The 17,825-nt window shown below is 39.5% G+C and overlaps 7 protein-coding genes across 12 annotated transcripts; 4 read left to right on the top strand and 3 right to left on the bottom strand.

Annotated features, from left to right (window-relative positions):
* Positions 1-158: 158 nt before the first annotated feature.
* Positions 159-2,281, bottom strand: LOC9324973. 2 transcript variants are annotated; one of them, XM_021034312.1, is made up of 2 exons: positions 794-2,281; positions 159-712 (listed from the first exon to the last, which is right to left on the bottom strand). In XM_021034312.1, exons 1-2 carry the CDS (start codon positions 2,215-2,217, stop codon positions 655-657), a joined length of 1,482 nt encoding a protein of 493 aa, XP_020889971.1. In that variant the 5' UTR covers positions 2,218-2,281; the 3' UTR covers positions 159-654. The 2 variants fall into 2 exon arrangements, with proteins under 2 accessions (XP_020889971.1, XP_020889972.1); XM_021034313.1 differs by having other exon boundaries at positions 159-2,281.
* An 87-nt stretch (positions 2,282-2,368) lies between these two features.
* LOC9324972 (transcription factor GTE3, chloroplastic) lies at positions 2,369-4,574 on the top strand. Its single transcript, XM_002888863.2, has 4 exons — positions 2,369-3,839; positions 3,937-3,982; positions 4,081-4,173; positions 4,263-4,574. The coding sequence occupies exons 1-4, from the start codon at positions 2,676-2,678 to the stop codon at positions 4,307-4,309; spliced, it is 1,350 nt and encodes a 449-aa protein (XP_002888909.1). The 5' UTR covers positions 2,369-2,675; the 3' UTR covers positions 4,310-4,574.
* Positions 4,575-4,667: 93 nt separating this feature from the next.
* LOC9323538 (protein trichome birefringence-like 31) lies at positions 4,668-6,633 on the top strand. Its single transcript, XM_002888862.2, has 5 exons — positions 4,668-5,257; positions 5,338-5,509; positions 5,608-5,807; positions 5,898-6,044; positions 6,170-6,633. The coding sequence occupies exons 1-5, from the start codon at positions 4,893-4,895 to the stop codon at positions 6,525-6,527; spliced, it is 1,242 nt and encodes a 413-aa protein (XP_002888908.1). The 5' UTR covers positions 4,668-4,892; the 3' UTR covers positions 6,528-6,633.
* On the bottom strand, positions 6,616-9,749 carry LOC9324971. Of its 4 annotated transcripts, none has more exons than XM_021034097.1 (5): positions 9,654-9,749; positions 9,104-9,207; positions 7,664-9,005; positions 7,274-7,509; positions 6,616-6,958 (listed from the first exon to the last, which is right to left on the bottom strand). In XM_021034097.1, the coding sequence occupies exons 2-5, from the start codon at positions 9,194-9,196 to the stop codon at positions 6,767-6,769; spliced, it is 1,863 nt and encodes a 620-aa protein (XP_020889756.1). In that variant the 5' UTR covers positions 9,197-9,207; positions 9,654-9,749; the 3' UTR covers positions 6,616-6,766. The 4 variants fall into 4 exon arrangements, with proteins under 4 accessions (XP_020889756.1, XP_020889757.1, XP_002887473.1 ...); XM_021034098.1 differs by lacking the exon at positions 9,654-9,749 and adding an exon at positions 9,351-9,646; XM_002887427.2 differs by lacking the exon at positions 9,654-9,749 and having other exon boundaries at positions 9,104-9,646.
* Positions 9,750-10,101: 352 nt separating this feature from the next.
* Positions 10,102-11,035, top strand: LOC9324970. Its single transcript, XM_021034105.1, has 2 exons — positions 10,102-10,360; positions 10,587-11,035. The coding sequence occupies exons 1-2, from the start codon at positions 10,302-10,304 to the stop codon at positions 10,855-10,857; spliced, it is 330 nt and encodes a 109-aa protein (XP_020889764.1). The 5' UTR covers positions 10,102-10,301; the 3' UTR covers positions 10,858-11,035.
* A 705-nt stretch (positions 11,036-11,740) lies between these two features.
* On the top strand, positions 11,741-14,529 carry LOC9323537 (ribulose bisphosphate carboxylase/oxygenase activase, chloroplastic). The gene is made up of 12 exons (XM_021034101.1): positions 11,741-12,181; positions 12,291-12,376; positions 12,567-12,576; positions 12,762-12,824; positions 12,920-13,033; positions 13,163-13,224; positions 13,321-13,375; positions 13,472-13,673; positions 13,766-13,872; positions 13,942-13,997; positions 14,069-14,161; positions 14,237-14,529. Exons 1-12 carry the CDS (start codon positions 11,866-11,868, stop codon positions 14,342-14,344), a joined length of 1,272 nt encoding a protein of 423 aa, XP_020889760.1. The 5' UTR covers positions 11,741-11,865; the 3' UTR covers positions 14,345-14,529.
* LOC9323536 (histone-lysine N-methyltransferase, H3 lysine-9 specific SUVH3) lies at positions 14,341-17,791 on the bottom strand. 2 transcript variants are annotated; one of them, XM_021034095.1, is made up of 3 exons: positions 17,441-17,791; positions 16,833-16,944; positions 14,341-16,723 (listed from the first exon to the last, which is right to left on the bottom strand). In XM_021034095.1, the coding sequence occupies exon 3, from the start codon at positions 16,711-16,713 to the stop codon at positions 14,704-14,706; it is 2,010 nt and encodes a 669-aa protein (XP_020889754.1). In that variant the 5' UTR covers positions 16,714-16,723; positions 16,833-16,944; positions 17,441-17,791; the 3' UTR covers positions 14,341-14,703. The 2 variants fall into 2 exon arrangements, with proteins under 2 accessions (XP_020889754.1, XP_002887472.1); XM_002887426.2 differs by lacking the exon at positions 16,833-16,944.
* Between the last annotated feature and the right edge of the window lie 34 nt (positions 17,792-17,825).

Below are 17,825 nucleotides of genomic sequence, written 5' to 3'. Positions count from 1 at the left end.
CCAAGTTTGAGCTTATTTATGTGTATGAATGAATATTGCGACCAAATTGTATTGCAAGATATCAAGTAACTTGTTACAAAAGGAATGAAGATCGAAGTCAACGTCTTCAAATCTTCAATTTTATATCTTTATTTTAGAGACCAAACCCATGTTTCAAAAGTTTAATTTTCTTCTTTTACTTTCGTTACAAATTCACAAAAACTTACAAGTCGTCCCAAGTTTGAGCTTATTTATGTGTATGAATGAATATTGCGACCAAATTGTATTGCAAGATATCAAGTAACTTGTTACAAAAGGAATGAAGATCGAAGTCAACGTCTTCAAATCTTCAATTTTATATCTTTATTTTAGAGACCAAACCCATGTTTCAAAAGTTTAATTTTCTTCTTTTACTTTCGTTACAAATTCACAAAAACTTACAAGTCGTCCCAAGTTTGAGCTTATTTATGTGTATGAATGAATATTGCGACCAAATTGTATTGCAAGATATCAAGTAACTTGTTACAAAAGGAATGAAGATCGAAGTCAACGTCTTCAAATCTTCAATTTTATATCTTTATTTTAGAGACCAAACCCATGTTTCAAAAGTTTAATTTTCTTCTTTTACTTTCGTTACAAATTCACAAAAACTTACAAGTCGTCCCAAGTTTGAGCTTATTTATGTGTATGAATGAATATTGCGACCAAATTGTATTGCAAGATATCAAGTAACCTGTTACAAAAGGAATGATTCAACGTAACTTATGAAACTATATCAAATCAGTTATCTGTGGAAAGAGGGTATTTACAATACCTTTCATTCTTCATACACATAAAGAATCTCTCATAAGCCGAAGCCATTCGAGTCGCTGTAAACATTGAAAGAGCGTAAACCTTGCAAGCTATTCCTTTCATCTCCAAAACAATAGATCCATCTCTTACAACAGAATCCAACGTCTCAACAAGAGATCTCACATTTGGAGAAAATGTGTACCCAAAACGCTCATCCACAACCACTGTCCCAACAATGCTTGGATAATTAGGTACCACTACAGGTTTCACACACTGCATCGCCTCGATGATTGTCAAATCAAGCCCTTGCGGTCTCAATGTAGGATTCACAAACACATCTAACGCGTTGTAGAAACCAGAGAGCTCTTCTGGTTTTAAAGCTCCTAAAACCCTAACGTTTTCACCTAATTCCGCGTATCTTTTACCCCAAGGACCAGATCCAGCCACAAGCAGATAGACTTGCGGGTGCATTTTAACGAGCAAAGCAAAAGCTTCATAGAGAAGTGGATGTCCTTTGTCTCTCACCAAACGTCCAGACACACCCATCACAATAAACGTCCCATTGTCAGGAACACCGTGTTTCACCCTGAATCTAGCTCCCGATTCAGGGGAATACACGAACTTGGTTTGGTCAACACCGTTGACTATAACGTGAACATTTCTCTTAGGAAGCTGATAGATGTTAACTAGAACCTCACGCGCACTGTTGCTTATGCAAATATGCTGTTTATATTTTGGGAAGAATCTGATTTCGTCGACGAGTCTAGGCATCGTTTGTTGAAGATCTGAGATAGGACGATCATTGGAAAGTTCTTGGAAAAGATTGGAATGCATGATCTCGTACCAGATTCCGTGCCATGTCACAGCTATGTCACCGTTAGGCACCATTTTGACTCGCCAATGAGGCAGAGAAACACTCTCAGTGTGAACATAATCGAAGGGATGATCTAGACCGTTGATTTTGTGGAAGATCTCAAAAGCTTGAGAGTGGTTAAGTGTGCCGTGTTCGTTTGGAGCGAAGTAGACATGGAGATCTCCTCTGTTGTAGTACTCTTCTCGGTTACTTCTGTCGGAAGAAACCGTGAAGACGTGAATCTCGTGACCTCTTGACGCGAGAGAAGTGTAGAGAGTGTAAGCGTGACGCTCCATTCCTCCGGGGATCGAACCAACAGGCCATGACTTGCAGAAGACGGCGAGTTTGAGCTTCTCGGAGATTGGTCCCAGAGAGAGTTTGTTCCAAGGGGATGTTAGGTCTCGAAGATCTCCAGCGAAGGGAGGATTTCCCGGTGAAGAAGTCACCGGAGAGCAATCCAATCGTGAGAATAAAATGTAGTAAGAAGAACAAAAGATGAATATTGCTAAGGTAATGATTGTTGTGAACCTGAATGAAAATGAAGTGGAAGATGAAGAAAACATAGTTCTTGAAGAATGATTCTTGAAGGCCATTGTTTTGGTTTATTTGATTCTTGTGATTTTGATTTCAACTCTTGAGGTTGATTCTTTGCTTAAATTTCGGATCAGAGTTCAGTTCTCATGAAATGCACATGGCGTAGCTAATTTTATATGTTTGCTACATCTGGTTTATTTTTCCGGTTAGTTCCGGTTTGATATGTTGTTTTGTACACGTAGGCGTGTTACTTAACACATGTGTAATTCCCCTAATTTATCGGGTTTCATAAAGCGCGTGAGCTTAATTAAGCGCGTGTGTGTACGCTATTTTCGCGACGCTGCGACTCAACAATTGCTTCCTAGGGTTTCGTCGTTGCAATCACAGTCACTGTTCATGAACCACGGATCCTAATCTCACCGATCTTCGATTCGTTGTTTGAGAAATCCCCAATTACTGGTGCTGTTCGTAAAAACCCTTGAGATTTTTCCGTTCAGAGAAATTGTCAACGAGGGTAATGGCGTCTGGTCATATAGCCGGTGGTGGAGTTTCGAAGACGAAGCATAAATGGAGTGATAGTGGCAACAAAAGCCAAAAACGATCGAAGCCCACGATGGCGAAGTCGAATTCGCTTGGGTCGGAAGATAATCATCAGATGATGAAGATAAGTTTGAGCTCAATTTCGAAACTTGAAGTTAGGAACTTGAAGCGGAAACTACAAGCTGAGCTTGAAGAAGTTAGAAGCTTGATCAAGCGACTCGAACCACAAGCTCCCGTGCCGAACAAGAAGCTGAAAACAGCAAACGGTGGTAAGAAGAGTGGAGTACATGGAGCTGGTGATAAAGGTACCGTTCAGATTTTGAAGAGCTGCAACAATTTGCTTACGAAATTAATGAAGCATAAGTCTGGATGGGTTTTCAATACTCCAGTTGATGCAGTTAGGCTTGGTTTACATGATTATCACACTATTGTTGAGAAGCCTATGGATCTAGGAACAGTGAAGACGAGGTTGAGTAAGAGTTGGTATAAGTCACCATTGGAGTTTGCTGAGGATGTGAGACTTACTTTTAACAATGCAATGCTGTATAATCCCGTGGGGCATGATGTGCATCATATGGCTGAGTTTTTGTTGAATCTGTTTGAAGAGAAATGGGCGCCTCTTGAAACGCAGTATGGATTACTTAATAGGAAGCAACAACCAGTCCGTGATATCGATCTCCATGCTCCTGTTTCAACAAACACTCATAACATAGAGCCATTTCCGTTACCTCCTCCTCCTCCTCCTACGGTAGTTGAAAATAGGACTTTGGAGAGAGCAGAATCTATTACAAACCCAGTGAAACCTGCAGTTCTACCGGTTGTCCCTGAGAAGCCTGTAGAAGAGGCGTCTGCAGACAGGGACTTGACGTTTGATGAGAAGCGGAGACTTAGTGAAGACCTTCAGGATTTACCTTATGACAAGCTAGAGGCAGTTGTGCAGATTATAAAGAAGAGTAATCCAGAACTCTCTCAACAAGATGATGAGATTGAGTTAGATATTGATAGTCTTGATCTGGAAACTCTTTGGGAGCTTTACAGATTCGTGACTGAATATAAGGAGCGCTCGAGCAAGAAAAAAGAGGAACATGGATTAGACTCAGAAAGAGATGCTGAATCTTTTCACAATAGTGTGCAAGAACCGGTGAGAGCAAATACCTAATTGTGATTCACTTAGCTTACTTTTACCATATAACTCTTACTGGGCTAATAATATCATATTTCTTCTTCCGTCTTCACAGAACACACTAGTAACTGGCCTTGAATCGTCAAAAGTTACTGAATTAGGTGAAATTTTAATTCTTAAGATAGTATCAAGCTCTTCTATATTGGTCGTTTAGCCCCACTGCAATAACTCTTCTTTAATGTTTTTGACACTTGAAAAGGTCATGTGGCATCTCCTGTTCGACAAGAAGTAAATGTTGGAGGATCAAGTAGTTCTAACAGTTCTAGTAGTGGCTCAGGCTCGGGTTCTAGTGGTAAATGTTGAAGCTGGTTTAAATTCTTCTCCCTTGTGAGCAGCACAGTTCCAAACAAGTTTACTCACATTCCTCTTTCCGTTATGCAGATTCTGACAGTGATAGCTCAGGGCATGGATCTGATATCGGTAATTAACCACGATTGTGAAAGTATTTAGCATAGGCGGGAGCCATCGTGTTGTCTGACTTCAAACTTTTTGGTTTATTTGCATCTCTTTCAATAGCAAAGCTAGGTTGCCTTCTTTTCCAACTTTTCCCCATCGGATTGTTATGTATTAGGTTCTTGTTAACTGTATAGAAAAGTGAACATCTCAAGTGTTTTGTTTCGGGCTTGTGTCATCAATTGAACAGGCTTGTTCTGTACTTCTTAATTGTCTTTTATTTTGGTCTTACGTTCATAATTGTGCTCTATGGCCAATACTGGATTTTCTTCGGTGACCAATCTTGCTGGGCCAGATCGGAGAATAGTTTGTCCTCAAAACCCAAGCCGAGACCTTTGTTAGCTAATTTTTGTTTTTTTTTAAGATCAATCTCCAAAAAAATAAAGGGACATGCTACCTAATGTAGAACGATCACCAACTGGTGGTTGCATGGAACAAAGTCATTTTTTGATGCTTGTATGTGAATACATACGCTTTTTTCAAGCATCGATTCATGAGCTCAACAGCAAGAAGTAGTTCTAAAAGAGCTAATTATTCCGATAAATCTGCTTCGAATTTATGTCGATACAAACTTCTGCAGCTTCACGAATGATTCACTCCATCTTTCAAGTTCTGCTTGTTAGTCTTCTAGTTCTAGGATCCGCCAGATGGATCCTTGATGAACTCAAAAGCAAAGAAAGTCGAATATTCCAACTATATCGTTTCAGACAGAAAGAGGCAGTGTTTGTAACCAAAGAGGATCAGCTTGATGAGAGCTGCAATGTCTTTGAAGGACAATGGGTTTGGGACAACGTCTCTTACCCTCTTTATACTGAGAAGAGCTGTCCTTACTTAGTCAAACAAACAACATGTCAACGAAATGGACGGCCTGATTCTTATTACCAGAGCTGGAGATGGAAACCGAGCTCATGCGACTTGCCCAGGTAAGAAAGAAAAAGCATGTGTTGTTTCATGCTCTCAGATCCAAACTTGAGCAGTGTTTAAAACCTCTGAGATGTTTCAGGTTCAATGCTCTGAAACTGTTGGACGTGTTGAGAAACAAAAGACTAATGTTCATAGGAGACTCAGTGCAGAGAAGCACGTTCGAGTCAATGGTCTGTATGGTACAATCAGTAATTCCTGACAAGAAGAAGTCCTTTCACAGGATTCCTCCTATGAAGATCTTCAAAGCTCAGGTACATAAAAACCCATCTTCCTAGGATGAGATTTTCAACGTGAATGGTAAGAAAAGCCAAATATAGTTTCTTATACCTAAGTGTATGCAATTGATCAGGAATACAATGTATCCATCGAGTATTACTGGGCACCTTTTATCGTGGAATCAATTTCAGATCATGCAACTAATCATACAGTTCACAAAAGGTTGGTTAACCTTGACGCCATTGAAAAACATAGCAAGAGCTGGGAAGGCGTTGATGTTCTAGTCTTTGAGAGCTATGTATGGTGGATGCATCAACCTAAGATCAATGCAACGTAAGCTATATAACGCATAAGCCATATTCGGGCTGCTTGCATTGCGGAAGAGTTTAGAAGGAAAACTTATATGTATATATGCATGTACAGATATGGAGATACTAGTGAAGTCCGAGAGTATAATGTGACGACTGCTTATAAAATGGCGTTAGAAACATGGGCCAAGTGGTTTGAGACGAAGATCAATCCCGAGAAGCAAAGAGTTTTCTTCACAAGTATGTCTCCGACTCATCTATGGTATGTTCCTTCCAAACACAAAACATAGAAGATATCAAAAACTAACAGATTATAGATAGTTTTTAGAGCAAACCTTTTCAATTTCCAAAGACATGGAGACTGATTTAGGTGTGTGATATTGGCAGGAGCTGGGAGTGGAATCCAGGGAGCGATGGAACCTGTTATGATGAGTTATATCCAATAGACAAAATATCATATTGGGGCACAGGATCAAATCAAGAAATCATGAAGATAGTTGGTGATGTTCTAAGCAGAGTCGGAGAAAATGTCACATTCCTGAACATTACGCAACTGTCAGAATATAGGAAGGATGGACATACGACTGTCTATGGCGAACGGAGAGGGAAGCTCTTGACAAAGGAACAGAGAGCTGATCCGAAAAACTATGGAGATTGCATCCACTGGTGTTTGTCAGGAGTTCCTGATACATGGAATGAGATTCTCTATGCATATTTGCTTCGCAGTCACCGCAATTTCTTTTGATCCCTTCTCGGGGAGTGTCAAGCTCAAGTTTATTAAGTTTTACCAACAATGGTTTTCATTTGGGAGCAGATATGAGAGCAAGAAAAGATAGGATAATTTTTTGGTTTATTCACTGTCAAAAAAGCTTCAATCTCAGAGCAGATTAGCTCATCAATGTTTAAATATAGTAACAGGTGTCTCACTCAAGATAAAACACAGGCCGGATTGTAACTTGGTACCATATGAAATGAACAAAAATCTCACAATAGCTCCCACTGGGAATCTTCTGATTCAAGTAGCTGTGAGCTTTTGGAGTCTGTGGCTTCCACTTGTTTAGAGTCTTCCTTAGTGGCCAGATCAGAGCCCATATCCGCATCTCCAAACCAAATTGGAAGCTGCTCATATTCCTTCTCTCTTCTTTTCTTTGAAGTTAAAGCATCCAAGATTTTTCTCTGATGATGATAGAAAAGTTAGAATTAGGCAATGGGAGATAACTAATGCTTCCTTATGAGATAATGCTACCAATGCTTCCTTATGAGATAATGCTAAGTTTTTTTGAAAGGGTTTTGATCATTGACGATCATGGAAACCAAATTTTCAAGTCTAATATCAGTCAGAAAAATCTGTAATCAAGATTAGCATTCACTAACAAGAAACAAGGTTTCCGGTAACTAGCAAGAAACAAGGTTTCGGGTAACTAGCAAGAAACAAGGTTTCAAGTTTATCACAAAGAAATATCTAAGAAAAAGAGGGAGAAAGCAAGGAACCTTGAAGGATCTGAGTTTCTCGGTCCTAAGATGAATGGCATAAAGCACACTGTCCTCAACATAGGGGTCTTCTCGAGATTCCATGCCGCACAGCTCAGCAATGATCCTAGCACGCACTGCATAAAGCACACTGTCATCAACATACGAGGGGTCTTTTTGAAATTCTATGCCGTACAATGCATTGGTATCTGATGGAGTAACATCAGATTTGCCATTAATCACATCATCTGGGTTATCTAGAGGAATTAAAAAAAAAAGTGTTGCACATGTTAGAAACCAAAAACAAAAACGCATGAAAATTCAAGGTTTTAAAACTTTTAGTGAACAATAGCACAACCCGAAATGAGTAGAACTTCAAAACTAGAGAAAATATATAATTGAAGCACCAACCTGCATTAGAGGATCTCATGTTTACCACATTATCTTGAACAGGTGTATCTGGAACCTTGGTGGCGAGTGGATTAAGACTTGAATCATCATTACATTCTACTACTGTCCCAAAACTTTGAGTAGATTGAGGTTCTGTGGAAACAACATCTCTGCACGATTTAACTTTAACTTCTTCTACATTTTCCTCGCCTGATACAACCCAAGAGTTTCCAGCAGAAGATTTCTGAGAGGTTAAACTGTTAGTGATCCAAGACTCATCATCGGTAATTATCGGTTCTTCATCACCAAGAGTAGTGGCTGGTGTCAAATTCGCATCACAGTACTCTTCAAACAATGAAGATGTAGAGAATATTTCTCCATCAGGCAAGGAGGATTCAACTCTAACGTCTTGTACACTTTCCCCGTCTGGAAAAACAGAAGAGCTTCCAGCAGAAAACTTCTGAGTGGTTAAAGTGTTAGTGATCTGAGACTCAGCATCGTTAATTATTGGTTCTTCATCACCAAGACTAGTGTCTGATGTCAGATTAGCATCATAACTCTCTTCAAGCAACCGCAATGTGGAGAGTATTTCTTCATCATCCAAGGAAGAGGCTGATGAATTCTCTTTAAAACTATATCCGTCAACTAAAGTCTCCATAAAAATGTCGCCTTGAACTCGTTCCTCAACCAGAACATGTCCTGAAATGTCAAAGTTCTGATCTAGTGGTGGATCAGAAGGACTTTTACAACCCGGCGAATCAACAGTGTCATGGTGTTGCTGCACAATAGAAGCTCCTGAAGAACGATCCTTTGCGACTTCCTTTGGTTCATCAGAAAATTTCTGAGGTGTCAAAGTGTTAATGATATGAGACTCTTCATCAGTAGTGGGTGATGTCAGATTAGCATCATGATACTCTTCAAGCAATGGAGATGTAGAAAGTATTTCTTCATCAGGTAAGATCTGAGACTCTTCTTCATCAGAAATAAATTGTTCTTCAGCACCAAGACTAGTGGTTGATGTCATATTAGCATCACAGTACTCTTCGAGCAGTGGAGATGTAGAGTCTGTTTCTCCGTCAGATAAGGAGGCTGCAGATGAATTCTCCTCAAAACTATCTCTTTGAACTACATTCTCCTTCACAATATCGCCTTGAACTCGCTTCTCAACCAGAACATGTCCTGGAATGTCAAAGTTCTGATGTGACGGTGGATCAAACGGACTTTTAAAACTCGGTGAATCAACACGATCATGATGTCCTTGCACACTATAAGTTCCGTAAGAACGGTCCTCTGCGACTTCCTTTGAGTCACCTCTAACAGATTCGAATCCCGGAGGTTCACTTGATTTCAAACAAAGCGTGGTCTGTCCCAAAGTCCCAACATAAGAAACCATCAGTCATTCTCTATACTCTCTAAACATCATTACGTAGAATTAATATGACAATCAAACAATGGACTTACCTGAGAAGTGAAAGAATCAACCTCAACAAGTATAGTTTCCAACTTGTTGTAGATTTTACCAAACCATGCTCTTCCTTTAGATTCTGGTCCCATGATGGCTCACGCTATACGAAAATTATGCAGCAAAAATACAAACTTTGGTAAGGTAACATCATCACAATAAGAAAAGAAGAACTGTTGATAAATATCAAACGCAGATGGATGATAAGAAGATGAAAGTTTCAAACAACAAAAAACAGGTCCTCACTAAGAAACAGCTCAAAAACCCTGAAACTTTTGCCATCGTCACTATTCCTTAGGTCTAGATTTTATCGAAATTCTGCTGCTTTCTCGGAAAATATGAATAATCTAGGAAAACTATATACAGCTCTCTCGAATTTGTGACCAGAGCACGAAGATCGCTGAAAAAGAGTAACTGATAGACGCATCAAATTACATAAAAAAAACGAGACTTTAAGATGAAAAACACAGAAAGTGATGAAAAGCAGATAAACCCTGAAATTCAAAGTAAACAGAGATGAGAGAAACAAGGAAAGGGATTAGAATTTACCTGAGAAAGTAACAAGGAGACTACAACAGAGGAAGAAACGAGAAAAAGGCCTGAACAGAATCAGAATCATACAACAATAAATAAATATTAAATAGCTTATATTAGATTTTGGATATCTATGTGTATTGATGATATTTATTTTAGTTAAATAAGGATTCCGATCTTGTATGGGCCTTTAATGTGTCTACATATCTAAAGTAAACGGGCTTAAAATTTAAGGCCCAATATAATTAAAATACTAAAAATAGTAAAGATGGGTCATGAATCATGCACACCACAAGTGACCAAAAACATGATCATGTATGTGTACGCATACGTTTTGAAGAAGAATGATCCAAAATAAGAATACGTGGATTATGCCATGTGGAGGGGAATGGCACAAAAGAGGCATGGGTCTGACGATAAATCCACCTTGGGGAGTGTGCATCTGGATGATCCCTCTCCATCATTCCTTCCATCCCAAATTCTTTTTTCTTTTTTCTTTTTAAAGAATTTTGTTGAAATTCCATTCACATTTTATGATTTGTCATGTGTGTGCGTATATATATATGCAACTCTCTCAACACACACACATAATATAAATATATATTTGCCTACATCAGATTCTTCATACACACACATTGTAATCAAGAGATCATAGAGATTGACATGGCGACTTCTACCTTCTCGTCTCGTGGAGCACAAACCATGAACACCATGTTCGTCAAGTAAGTTTACCAATATAGTGTAGAGCCAATGCATTTTTGTTTTGTAAATGAAGATTATTGAACCATTTTTCGATTTTTGCATGTTATCTTTACGCATAACCCATGCTAATCATAAAGTTTTGTTGTTGTTCTTGACCACAAAAAGAGTTATGATTGTTTAACTATGTCTATGTGTGCATGTTATGTATTAACACAAGCAATTTGCATATAAATATATAATATATAGGCCGATGCTTAGGAAGTCGATTCACAAGAAGAGTGCGTCGCACGACATAGTCAGGGAGACAGCGAAGACGGAGGGCTCAAGCGCCGGAGAGGAGGTGAAGACGATGAGAGGCTTCTACGGCGCCGGAGAGACGTCGTCGCCGGCGAGTAGTTGGGTGCCACATGATGGAACGGGAATATACTATCCAAAGGGGCAAGAGAAAGTAATGCAAGATGTGCCTCCTCCTCCAGCTGGCAGCCACGCGGACGACCTCGTTAACTGGTTCTCTTGATCCATCCACTCTCAAGTGGCTCTCTCAGTTTATTGTCATCGAAAACTCTATAAGTCTTGTCTCTGTGTGTCTATTGTTGTGATGGGTAAAACATTACAAATATATGTGTAATTAAGTTGATATGCAATGTCACATAGCCAATGATAATGAATAATTAATGATGATTATAAAATGAGTTGGGCCAGCCTCTTTCTAGGGTTCCCGGAGTGAGCCTCCCATAGAGGCAAGTTGGTGAGCCGTATGATGGGCAAATCTCTTGACAACCAAGTTGCTCAAACCGCCTCTTCATCAAAGAGACCCATGGGAACACTACCCGGTAAACGCATTGGCGGCGAGTGGAGTGCCACAATCCCATTCATCATTTTTGATCTACATAAGCCAAAGCCCTCCGCACTGGCGACGCGAATAGTGCCTCACTTTCCTTCTAAGCTGTTATTTACGTTCGCAATGTGCCTATGATGTGGCACCAGGTGGCCTCTTAGCCAGCGTGAAGGAGATTGGAAAAGCTTTCCATAGGCTTGGCCCTAGAGGTTGTCGTTCCCTTGTAATAAAACAGCTCCAATTCCATTTCCCGACGCTGTCAGCATTCTCACTTCTGATATTTTCAGGTCTTAGTTTTCGACTTTTCGGAAATATATTAGCCGATGAATTAGTCGTTGTTGTTGTTCTTGTCACTTGCTAATGAGAGCACAAAATATATATACCAATGCATATATGCACGTTAATCAATTTGTTGTTTGCTTAAAGCTTCTTTATCCAAATCCCACCGAACAAAATTTATATTCAAGTAGTAACACAAGTGGGACCAGAACTAAGTCTTTGTCTTCAAGAACCACAGATTTTGTCACACTATCAGACAATAAACCAGAATGGCTTTAAGAACAAATGGCTCTTCTTCTTCTTCTTCGATATCCTATCTTGGGAAAAAAAAGTTTTTTAGTTAGAAAAAGATTGGTAAAGAAAAAAGGTGGAAGCTTTATTTTTGTGTAGTGTGATTTGAGGGGTTTAATGGCGCTTACAAACATATCACTGCGTTTCAAATTTCCACCTTTAAAATCATCTTCATCTTCCACATTCAATACTACAAGAAAACCCTCTTCGATCGTTTGCTCCAAACCCGACGGCGGCAAAGTGGCTAATGACGACGGTGGCACAAAGCCGCGGAAGAAGTTATCGGAGCAATCTTCATGGGAAGTTAAAGACTCGGAAGGGAAGGACTATCTCTATAGGCTTGGCGCGGAGTCTGATAATGTTAACATATCCGTTGGGGCACGTAGCGGCATGATCGATGACGTTTTCATTGGAGACTTCCTTGGAAAAGATTGTTAAGTCTCTCTTTCTTCTTTTTGGAATTTGGATTAGTACAAAGACTCGATTTTTTTACTCTGATTGTGGAGTTGACAGAAGTTGTGTATATATCTGTTAATTTGCAGCTGATATTGTGTTTGATTACCGTCAGAAGGCGACGAGGTCCTTTGAACATCTTCAAGGGGATTATTACATTGCTCCATCGTTTCTGGTAAATGTTTTATTCTTCTTCTTCTTGTAATCTGATTTTGAAGAAATCAATCAAGCATGAACTTCCATGTCCGAATGATTATCTTCTAGTCTGTCTCTTGTTTGAATGCTTTTAAAACTGAATTCTAAGCTTTAAATTGTGGGAATGTGTTACCAAGTTTGCTTATAACATGTGTCTTCTTTCTTGACAGGATAAAGTTGGTAAGTTATATTGAACTAAGCCTTGGTGAAGATTAGAGGAATAAAGGAATACATCAGTAACAACAAATTGGATCATAGGGTTCATATTTGATTGCCTAAAGTCTGGAACTTTTGATTTAATTTGTGATGTTTCTTTCTTACTTTCAGTTTACCTTACTAAGTCGATTTTCGTTTGATTTCTGCAGCGGTGCACATTGTGAAGAACTACCTTGCTCCTTCTCTAAATATAAAAATCCCATTGATCTTAGGTAATGTATTCCCTGCTGCTTCTCTGTTTAGTATCAGTGTTTGAAATTTTGCTGCCATCTCTTGAACAATGCTGTGTTTTTTTTTGGTTGCTTAGGTATCTGGGGAGGTAAAGGACAAGGCAAAACGTTTCAGACCGAACTTATTTTCAAAACAATGGGAGTTGAACCGGTTATAATGTCTGCAGGGGAGTTGGAATCTGATAGAGCTGGTGATTTTTTCCAACTTTGTTTACTCCCATATCGTCGGGACTACGTAGTAAACCATTTCCTAGGACCTGGTTGCTTTCACAAACCATTGTGCTATCGAAAGTTCTGACCTTTCTAATATTCCCTAACAGGGGAACCGGGAAGACTCATACGTGACCGCTATCGAACAGCTTCACAAGTCATTCAGAATCAAGTTAGAAGCTTTTCTTTGTCATTCCCTGTCTTACTACACCTATTTATTATCTATATGGGTTTGGCATGAACTTTCATGATGATTTTAATAATGCAGGGGAAGATGAGTGTTCTCATGATCAATGATATCGATGCTGGCCTTGGTAGATTTGGTAAAAAGCCATATTCCAGATAACTTTGAGCGATGTAGTGACTCTGCTTTTATTCCGCAGAGGTAATCTTAACCGAGTTTATTGCTCTCGGTTTAGGGGAAACGCAAATGACAGTAAACAACCAGATAGTTGTTGGTACTCTGATGAATCTTGCGGATAATCCTACAAGGGTAAGTGTGGGGCAAGAATGGAGAGAAGCTGACATTGTAAACAGAGTTCCTCTTATTGTCACAGGGAATGATTTCTCTACACTGTATGCTCCTCTGATCCGTGAAGGAAGAATGGAGAAGTTCTACTGGTATATATAATACACAGCTTGCCATCCATTTTCCTGCAACTGTGGAATCTTTTCTGACAAAGAATCTGAAGTGTTTGATGCTAAAAAAACAGGCAGCCAACTCGTGAAGATATCGTAAACATTGTTAGCAGAATGTACGAGAAAGACGGTATATCGCGGAAAGATGTTATAAGCATTGTAGATAAGTTTCCAAATCAAGGTAAATAGTTTACTATCTAGATGAGAAATACAAAGATACAGTTCCTTAAGCTTTCTATCTTTGTGGCAGCACTTGACTTCTATGGAGCTCTGAGGTCACGCACATATGATAGATCTATCCTCAAGGTAGTAATTTAGCCATGAACAGCTGATAACGATTAGATCTTTGCAGTGAAATGATCTCTTTGTTGTTACAGTGGGTAGATGAAGCTGGAGGAATGGAGACTCTAGGGAAAATTCTTCTCAGAAGTAAAAAGACCAAAGAGGTTCCTCAATTCACTCCCCCTGAGGTAAATGCTTACAAGCTTTCTTTTAAAACTTTTAAGCTTTGGCTCCACTTAAGATTGATGATATGGTGTGAACAGCAAACGGTGGAAGCATTGCTGGAATCAGGGTACTCACTCATAAATGAACAAAAACTTATTATGGAAACAAAGCTTTCCAAGGAGTACATGAAGAACATGGACGATTAATACCAAACAAACATCAATTCTTTTTCATTCTCATCGTGACTTTCGAGGAACACTGAGCTGAATCCTGATAAGTTGTTACAAAAGCTTTAAAATATAACCGAATCACTCTATTAGAGTTTGTTTTTACTAAAACCATGAGCATTGAACCTAAAGCCGATGTGGTGCCAATACAGAACAATTGATTAGATGTGTATGCATCGTCACATAACATACAACACACAGATATCAAAAACGGCAACCTTTTACCTTAAGAAGAAGAACAAAAGCCACCACTTTTGTGCTTTGCTACACACATAAGACTTTCTGTCCTGTGACAATGGTTTCAAACGGATTATGTTAATTAGATAAACAGTCCCAGATCATCCGAATGAACCACGACATTGCTCAGATCCACAGAGACATGTCCTCTGTCCGTGTAAAAGGCTACCATCCCTGGCCTCGGATGTAGGAGAAACCCCATAATCATATGTCAATTCTGCCATAGGAGGGATGTGACGCATGGCAAAGAAAGCAATATGGATAACCGATTCACCGTTTCCTTCACAAATAACTGGCTGCCAAAAAACGTTGGGAGAGCAACTATGGTTCATGAACCGAGCTACATTGCCAAATTTCTTGGCACTGATTAGGAGTGGTGATGGGAGATTAAACTCCTCGGGCACTTCATCTGAAGGGTCTTCATCTACAAGTTCAGGCTCATAATTCCACTTAAACGAGTTAAAAACACGCGATGTGTCGAAGACATACTCATCCTCTTCTTGGTTTCCTCTAAGGTTGCCTTTGTCTTTGACTTCACCAGCATATTCACATATGAAAGAACCAGCACGTATGGAATCCCATGAACGTAAACCCCAACCGCGATTTCCTGTCTTAAACACTTCCAGACGCGATTTCAGTCCTGTCTGAATCACTTTGTTTTTGCAACTGGCATGACATGGACACGTTGGGCCACATTCATATATAATCGGCCTCCGGGAAACGAGCATAACCCCATTAAGGTAAGGGAGATCACCATCATTTTTCCTGATACAAGAGCAGTTAAGATTTCCTGGTGCACATGAGCCACTGCAGGAACAACCAATTGCGGGCTGAGTTAGTTTAAAGGAATCTGAGTATTTCAGAGAGGAGATATAGGTAAAATAAGCAGGCCCCTTTTCCTCATCAACATCGTTCACAAGTGAAACAGGTTTACTTTCAGCTCCTGAAGTGATATCTGGAAGGATCAGGCCTGGTCTTGTAGTCAAACCTTCCTTCCACTTCTGAACAGATTTCCAAACGCCAAAAGCAGGTGGTTGACCAGGCAGTCTCACCAATTTATATTTAAAGGTGTTGCAACCAGATTTCCCTTTCTCTACCCATGACTCTGAGATCGAATAAAGCCCATCATAGATATAGATCTTTCCTGTTTTGGTAGCTGCATCTTCCTCCCCTCTTATGACTCTTACTCCATTACCCTTCCTCAAGCTTTTCTCTAGTGCTAGATTACCCCTTTCAAGCTTCTGATCAGATGCTTGTCCGTTCTTGTCTGCATTGCCGCCTTGTCCACTATAAATTAATGACTCAGGATCCTGAGCTTCACCTTCATAACGTCCAGATGCAACAATGCTAGTTGCTAAAGGCTCTTCATCTGAACCGGCTTTACTAGTTATATAGTCAATGCCAGCCATAGTCTGCATGTGAAGACCCACTAAACACATCTCTATCCGGGAAAAGAAGATATCTCCAACCTCAATTCCAGGAACCGTTCCAACTCTCTTCTTCATGTTTGTCCGCACCCCATTGCTCATCAGAGTACCTGCTGCTTTAGAAGTAGCGGCCTTTGCAAATTCTACTTGGCTGAGCCGCCTCCTAACTGCATCATAACGCATCAATACGCTACTTACTAAGTACGCATTTCCATCTTCTCGCTCTGCTGGACTGATCCCACTGTCAAAATCTGAACTGAATCTTTTCACTACCTGAACATCTAAATTAGGCTCATTGGCCACAGTCTTCTTCTCTTTTTTCTTCACACTACTAGGACCCTTAGGTCGACCAACTCCTCGTTTACTTCCACTAGAGCTGCTGGGGCCATTTGTTTCAGTAGGTGTTCTATACGATCGAAGAGGTGGAACAAATGATGGAGTAGGCGTGTCCTGAGTTTGGTTGAGATCTGGAGTATCCTGCGTTGGTTGTTGTGTTCCAAATGGGAAGAAAGGAGAAGACCCAGATGAAGAAGGACCAAAAGGTGGACAACCAACAAAAGGTGGACCTTGATTACCATTAGGAAAAACAGGTTTCAAACTTCGCAGCGGTTTTACATCTAACACTATTGACTTGTCATAATGGTTAGGATTCGGAACAGTATTGACCCCAGGAACTCCTTCCATTGCTAAAATCCTGCGGAAGTAAGAAGAACGGAAATAAGAACCAACATTTGGACTAAAAGTATTAACCAAAGCTTAGATTAGCTAGAAGAATATAGACAGTACAGCTTTATCCCATGTACCTATTTCAAGCTGTCAAAAATATAAATTATCACAACAACAACATTTACTGCATTAGCCCTATTGTACACAACTTGCAGTGGTATTGTCTTGTGTGATTATTTCCTGCAAAAGCTGTTCATTCTAGACTTTCATACAAACAAATCCATTTACATATAAAAATGAAAACTTTGCTAAACAAGTAATGTACTCCCTCAAAAGGTACATGAGCCTTTTTTCCATAAAACCTAATGCATCTAAAAGCGCTTCAGTTTGTTCTTTTTGTTCATAGATTTTTTTCCTCCAAAATGTAACAAATCATCAACTTAGAAGTCAAAATAATTGAAGCCCACAAATTCTAAACACCAGCAGATCTTTCATGCCTAGGGCAACCAGAAAAAAAAAAAAAAATATATTCTTTTTTGCATCAAGATCCCTACTTTTTATTTAGACCTAGCTATGCAACCAGAAGAACCCTTAATCCAAAACTGGAACATAGTAATTTTAGATTTATCAACAAAAACTAAACTGTATCTACAGTGCAACATTCGTTTATATTCATATTCCAGATTTCAACTTAAACACACAAAAAAGAAAAACGAAAAAACAAGAATTCAAGATTATCACCAACCTCAAGAAGATGAGAGAACAGAATTAGCGCTCCGAATTAGAGAGAGGGAGAGAGAGACCGGAGGATTATAAAAGAGCAGAGGCGATTCCTGACGAGAGAGAGAGTGAAAAAAAAAGCAAGTGGCAACGTGTACAGGGACACCTTTCCTTTCTTTAAAGCATTTTCTGAGATTTGACTATTTTGATGCAGATGAAACAAGCAAATAGACGTTGGTGTTACAGAGAATACGGTCCGTTAGATTCACGTTTGCGTCATCTCCGCCGTCAAAACCATATTCAGTGTCTTGAAAATGATGAATTTTTCTTACACAACACAGCCTATTGTTACCTTTCCTTTCTTTCGGTCTTTGTGTAATAAGTTACTGTTGCCATTTTTTTTTTTCATT

The sequence above is a fragment of the Arabidopsis lyrata genome, assembly GCF_000004255.2.
Source record: "Arabidopsis lyrata subsp. lyrata unplaced genomic scaffold ARALYscaffold_2, whole genome shotgun sequence".
NCBI classification, from domain to species: domain Eukaryota; kingdom Viridiplantae; phylum Streptophyta; class Magnoliopsida; order Brassicales; family Brassicaceae; genus Arabidopsis; species Arabidopsis lyrata.
This window is presented reverse-complemented; position numbering and strand designations above follow the sequence as displayed.

Bases quoted from the DNA above. Each gene is read 5' to 3' on its own strand.
- LOC9323538 (XM_002888862.2), top strand. From the start codon at position 4,893: ATGTCGATACAAACTTCTGCAGCTTCACGAATGATTCACTCCATCTTT. The intron at 5,510-5,607 runs GTACATAAAAAC...GCAATTGATCAG, and splicing joins TGAAGATCTTCAAAGCTCAG to GAATACAATGTATCCATCGA. The intron at 6,045-6,169 runs GTATGTTCCTTC...TGATATTGGCAG, and splicing joins ATGTCTCCGACTCATCTATG to GAGCTGGGAGTGGAATCCAG.
- LOC9323537 (XM_021034101.1), top strand. From the start codon at position 11,866: ATGGCGCTTACAAACATATCACTGCGTTTCAAATTTCCACCTTTAAAA. The intron at 13,376-13,471 runs GTAAAAAGCCAT...CTCTCGGTTTAG, and splicing joins TGCTGGCCTTGGTAGATTTG to GGGAAACGCAAATGACAGTA. The intron at 13,674-13,765 runs GTATATATAATA...CTAAAAAAACAG, and splicing joins AGAATGGAGAAGTTCTACTG to GCAGCCAACTCGTGAAGATA.
- LOC9324971 (XM_021034097.1), bottom strand. From the start codon at position 9,196: ATGGGACCAGAATCTAAAGGAAGAGCATGGTTTGGTAAAATCTACAAC. The intron at 9,006-9,103 runs GTAAGTCCATTG...ACTTTGGGACAG, and splicing joins TTGATTCTTTCACTTCTCAG to ACCACGCTTTGTTTGAAATC. The intron at 6,959-7,273 runs GTTCCTTGCTTT...TATCATCATCAG, and splicing joins AGAAACTCAGATCCTTCAAG to AGAAAAATCTTGGATGCTTT.
- LOC9323536 (XM_021034095.1), bottom strand. From the start codon at position 16,713: ATGGAAGGAGTTCCTGGGGTCAATACTGTTCCGAATCCTAACCATTAT.
- LOC9324973 (XM_021034312.1), bottom strand. From the start codon at position 2,217: ATGGCCTTCAAGAATCATTCTTCAAGAACTATGTTTTCTTCATCTTCC. The intron at 713-793 runs GTATTGTAAATA...CTTTTGTAACAG, and splicing joins ATGTGTATGAAGAATGAAAG to GTTACTTGATATCTTGCAAT.
- LOC9324972 (XM_002888863.2), top strand. From the start codon at position 2,676: ATGGCGTCTGGTCATATAGCCGGTGGTGGAGTTTCGAAGACGAAGCAT. The intron at 3,840-3,936 runs GTGAGAGCAAAT...CCGTCTTCACAG, and splicing joins ACAATAGTGTGCAAGAACCG to AACACACTAGTAACTGGCCT. The intron at 4,174-4,262 runs GTAAATGTTGAA...TCCGTTATGCAG, and splicing joins CTCAGGCTCGGGTTCTAGTG to ATTCTGACAGTGATAGCTCA.
- LOC9324970 (XM_021034105.1), top strand. From the start codon at position 10,302: ATGGCGACTTCTACCTTCTCGTCTCGTGGAGCACAAACCATGAACACC. The intron at 10,361-10,586 runs GTAAGTTTACCA...TATAATATATAG, and splicing joins ATGAACACCATGTTCGTCAA to GCCGATGCTTAGGAAGTCGA.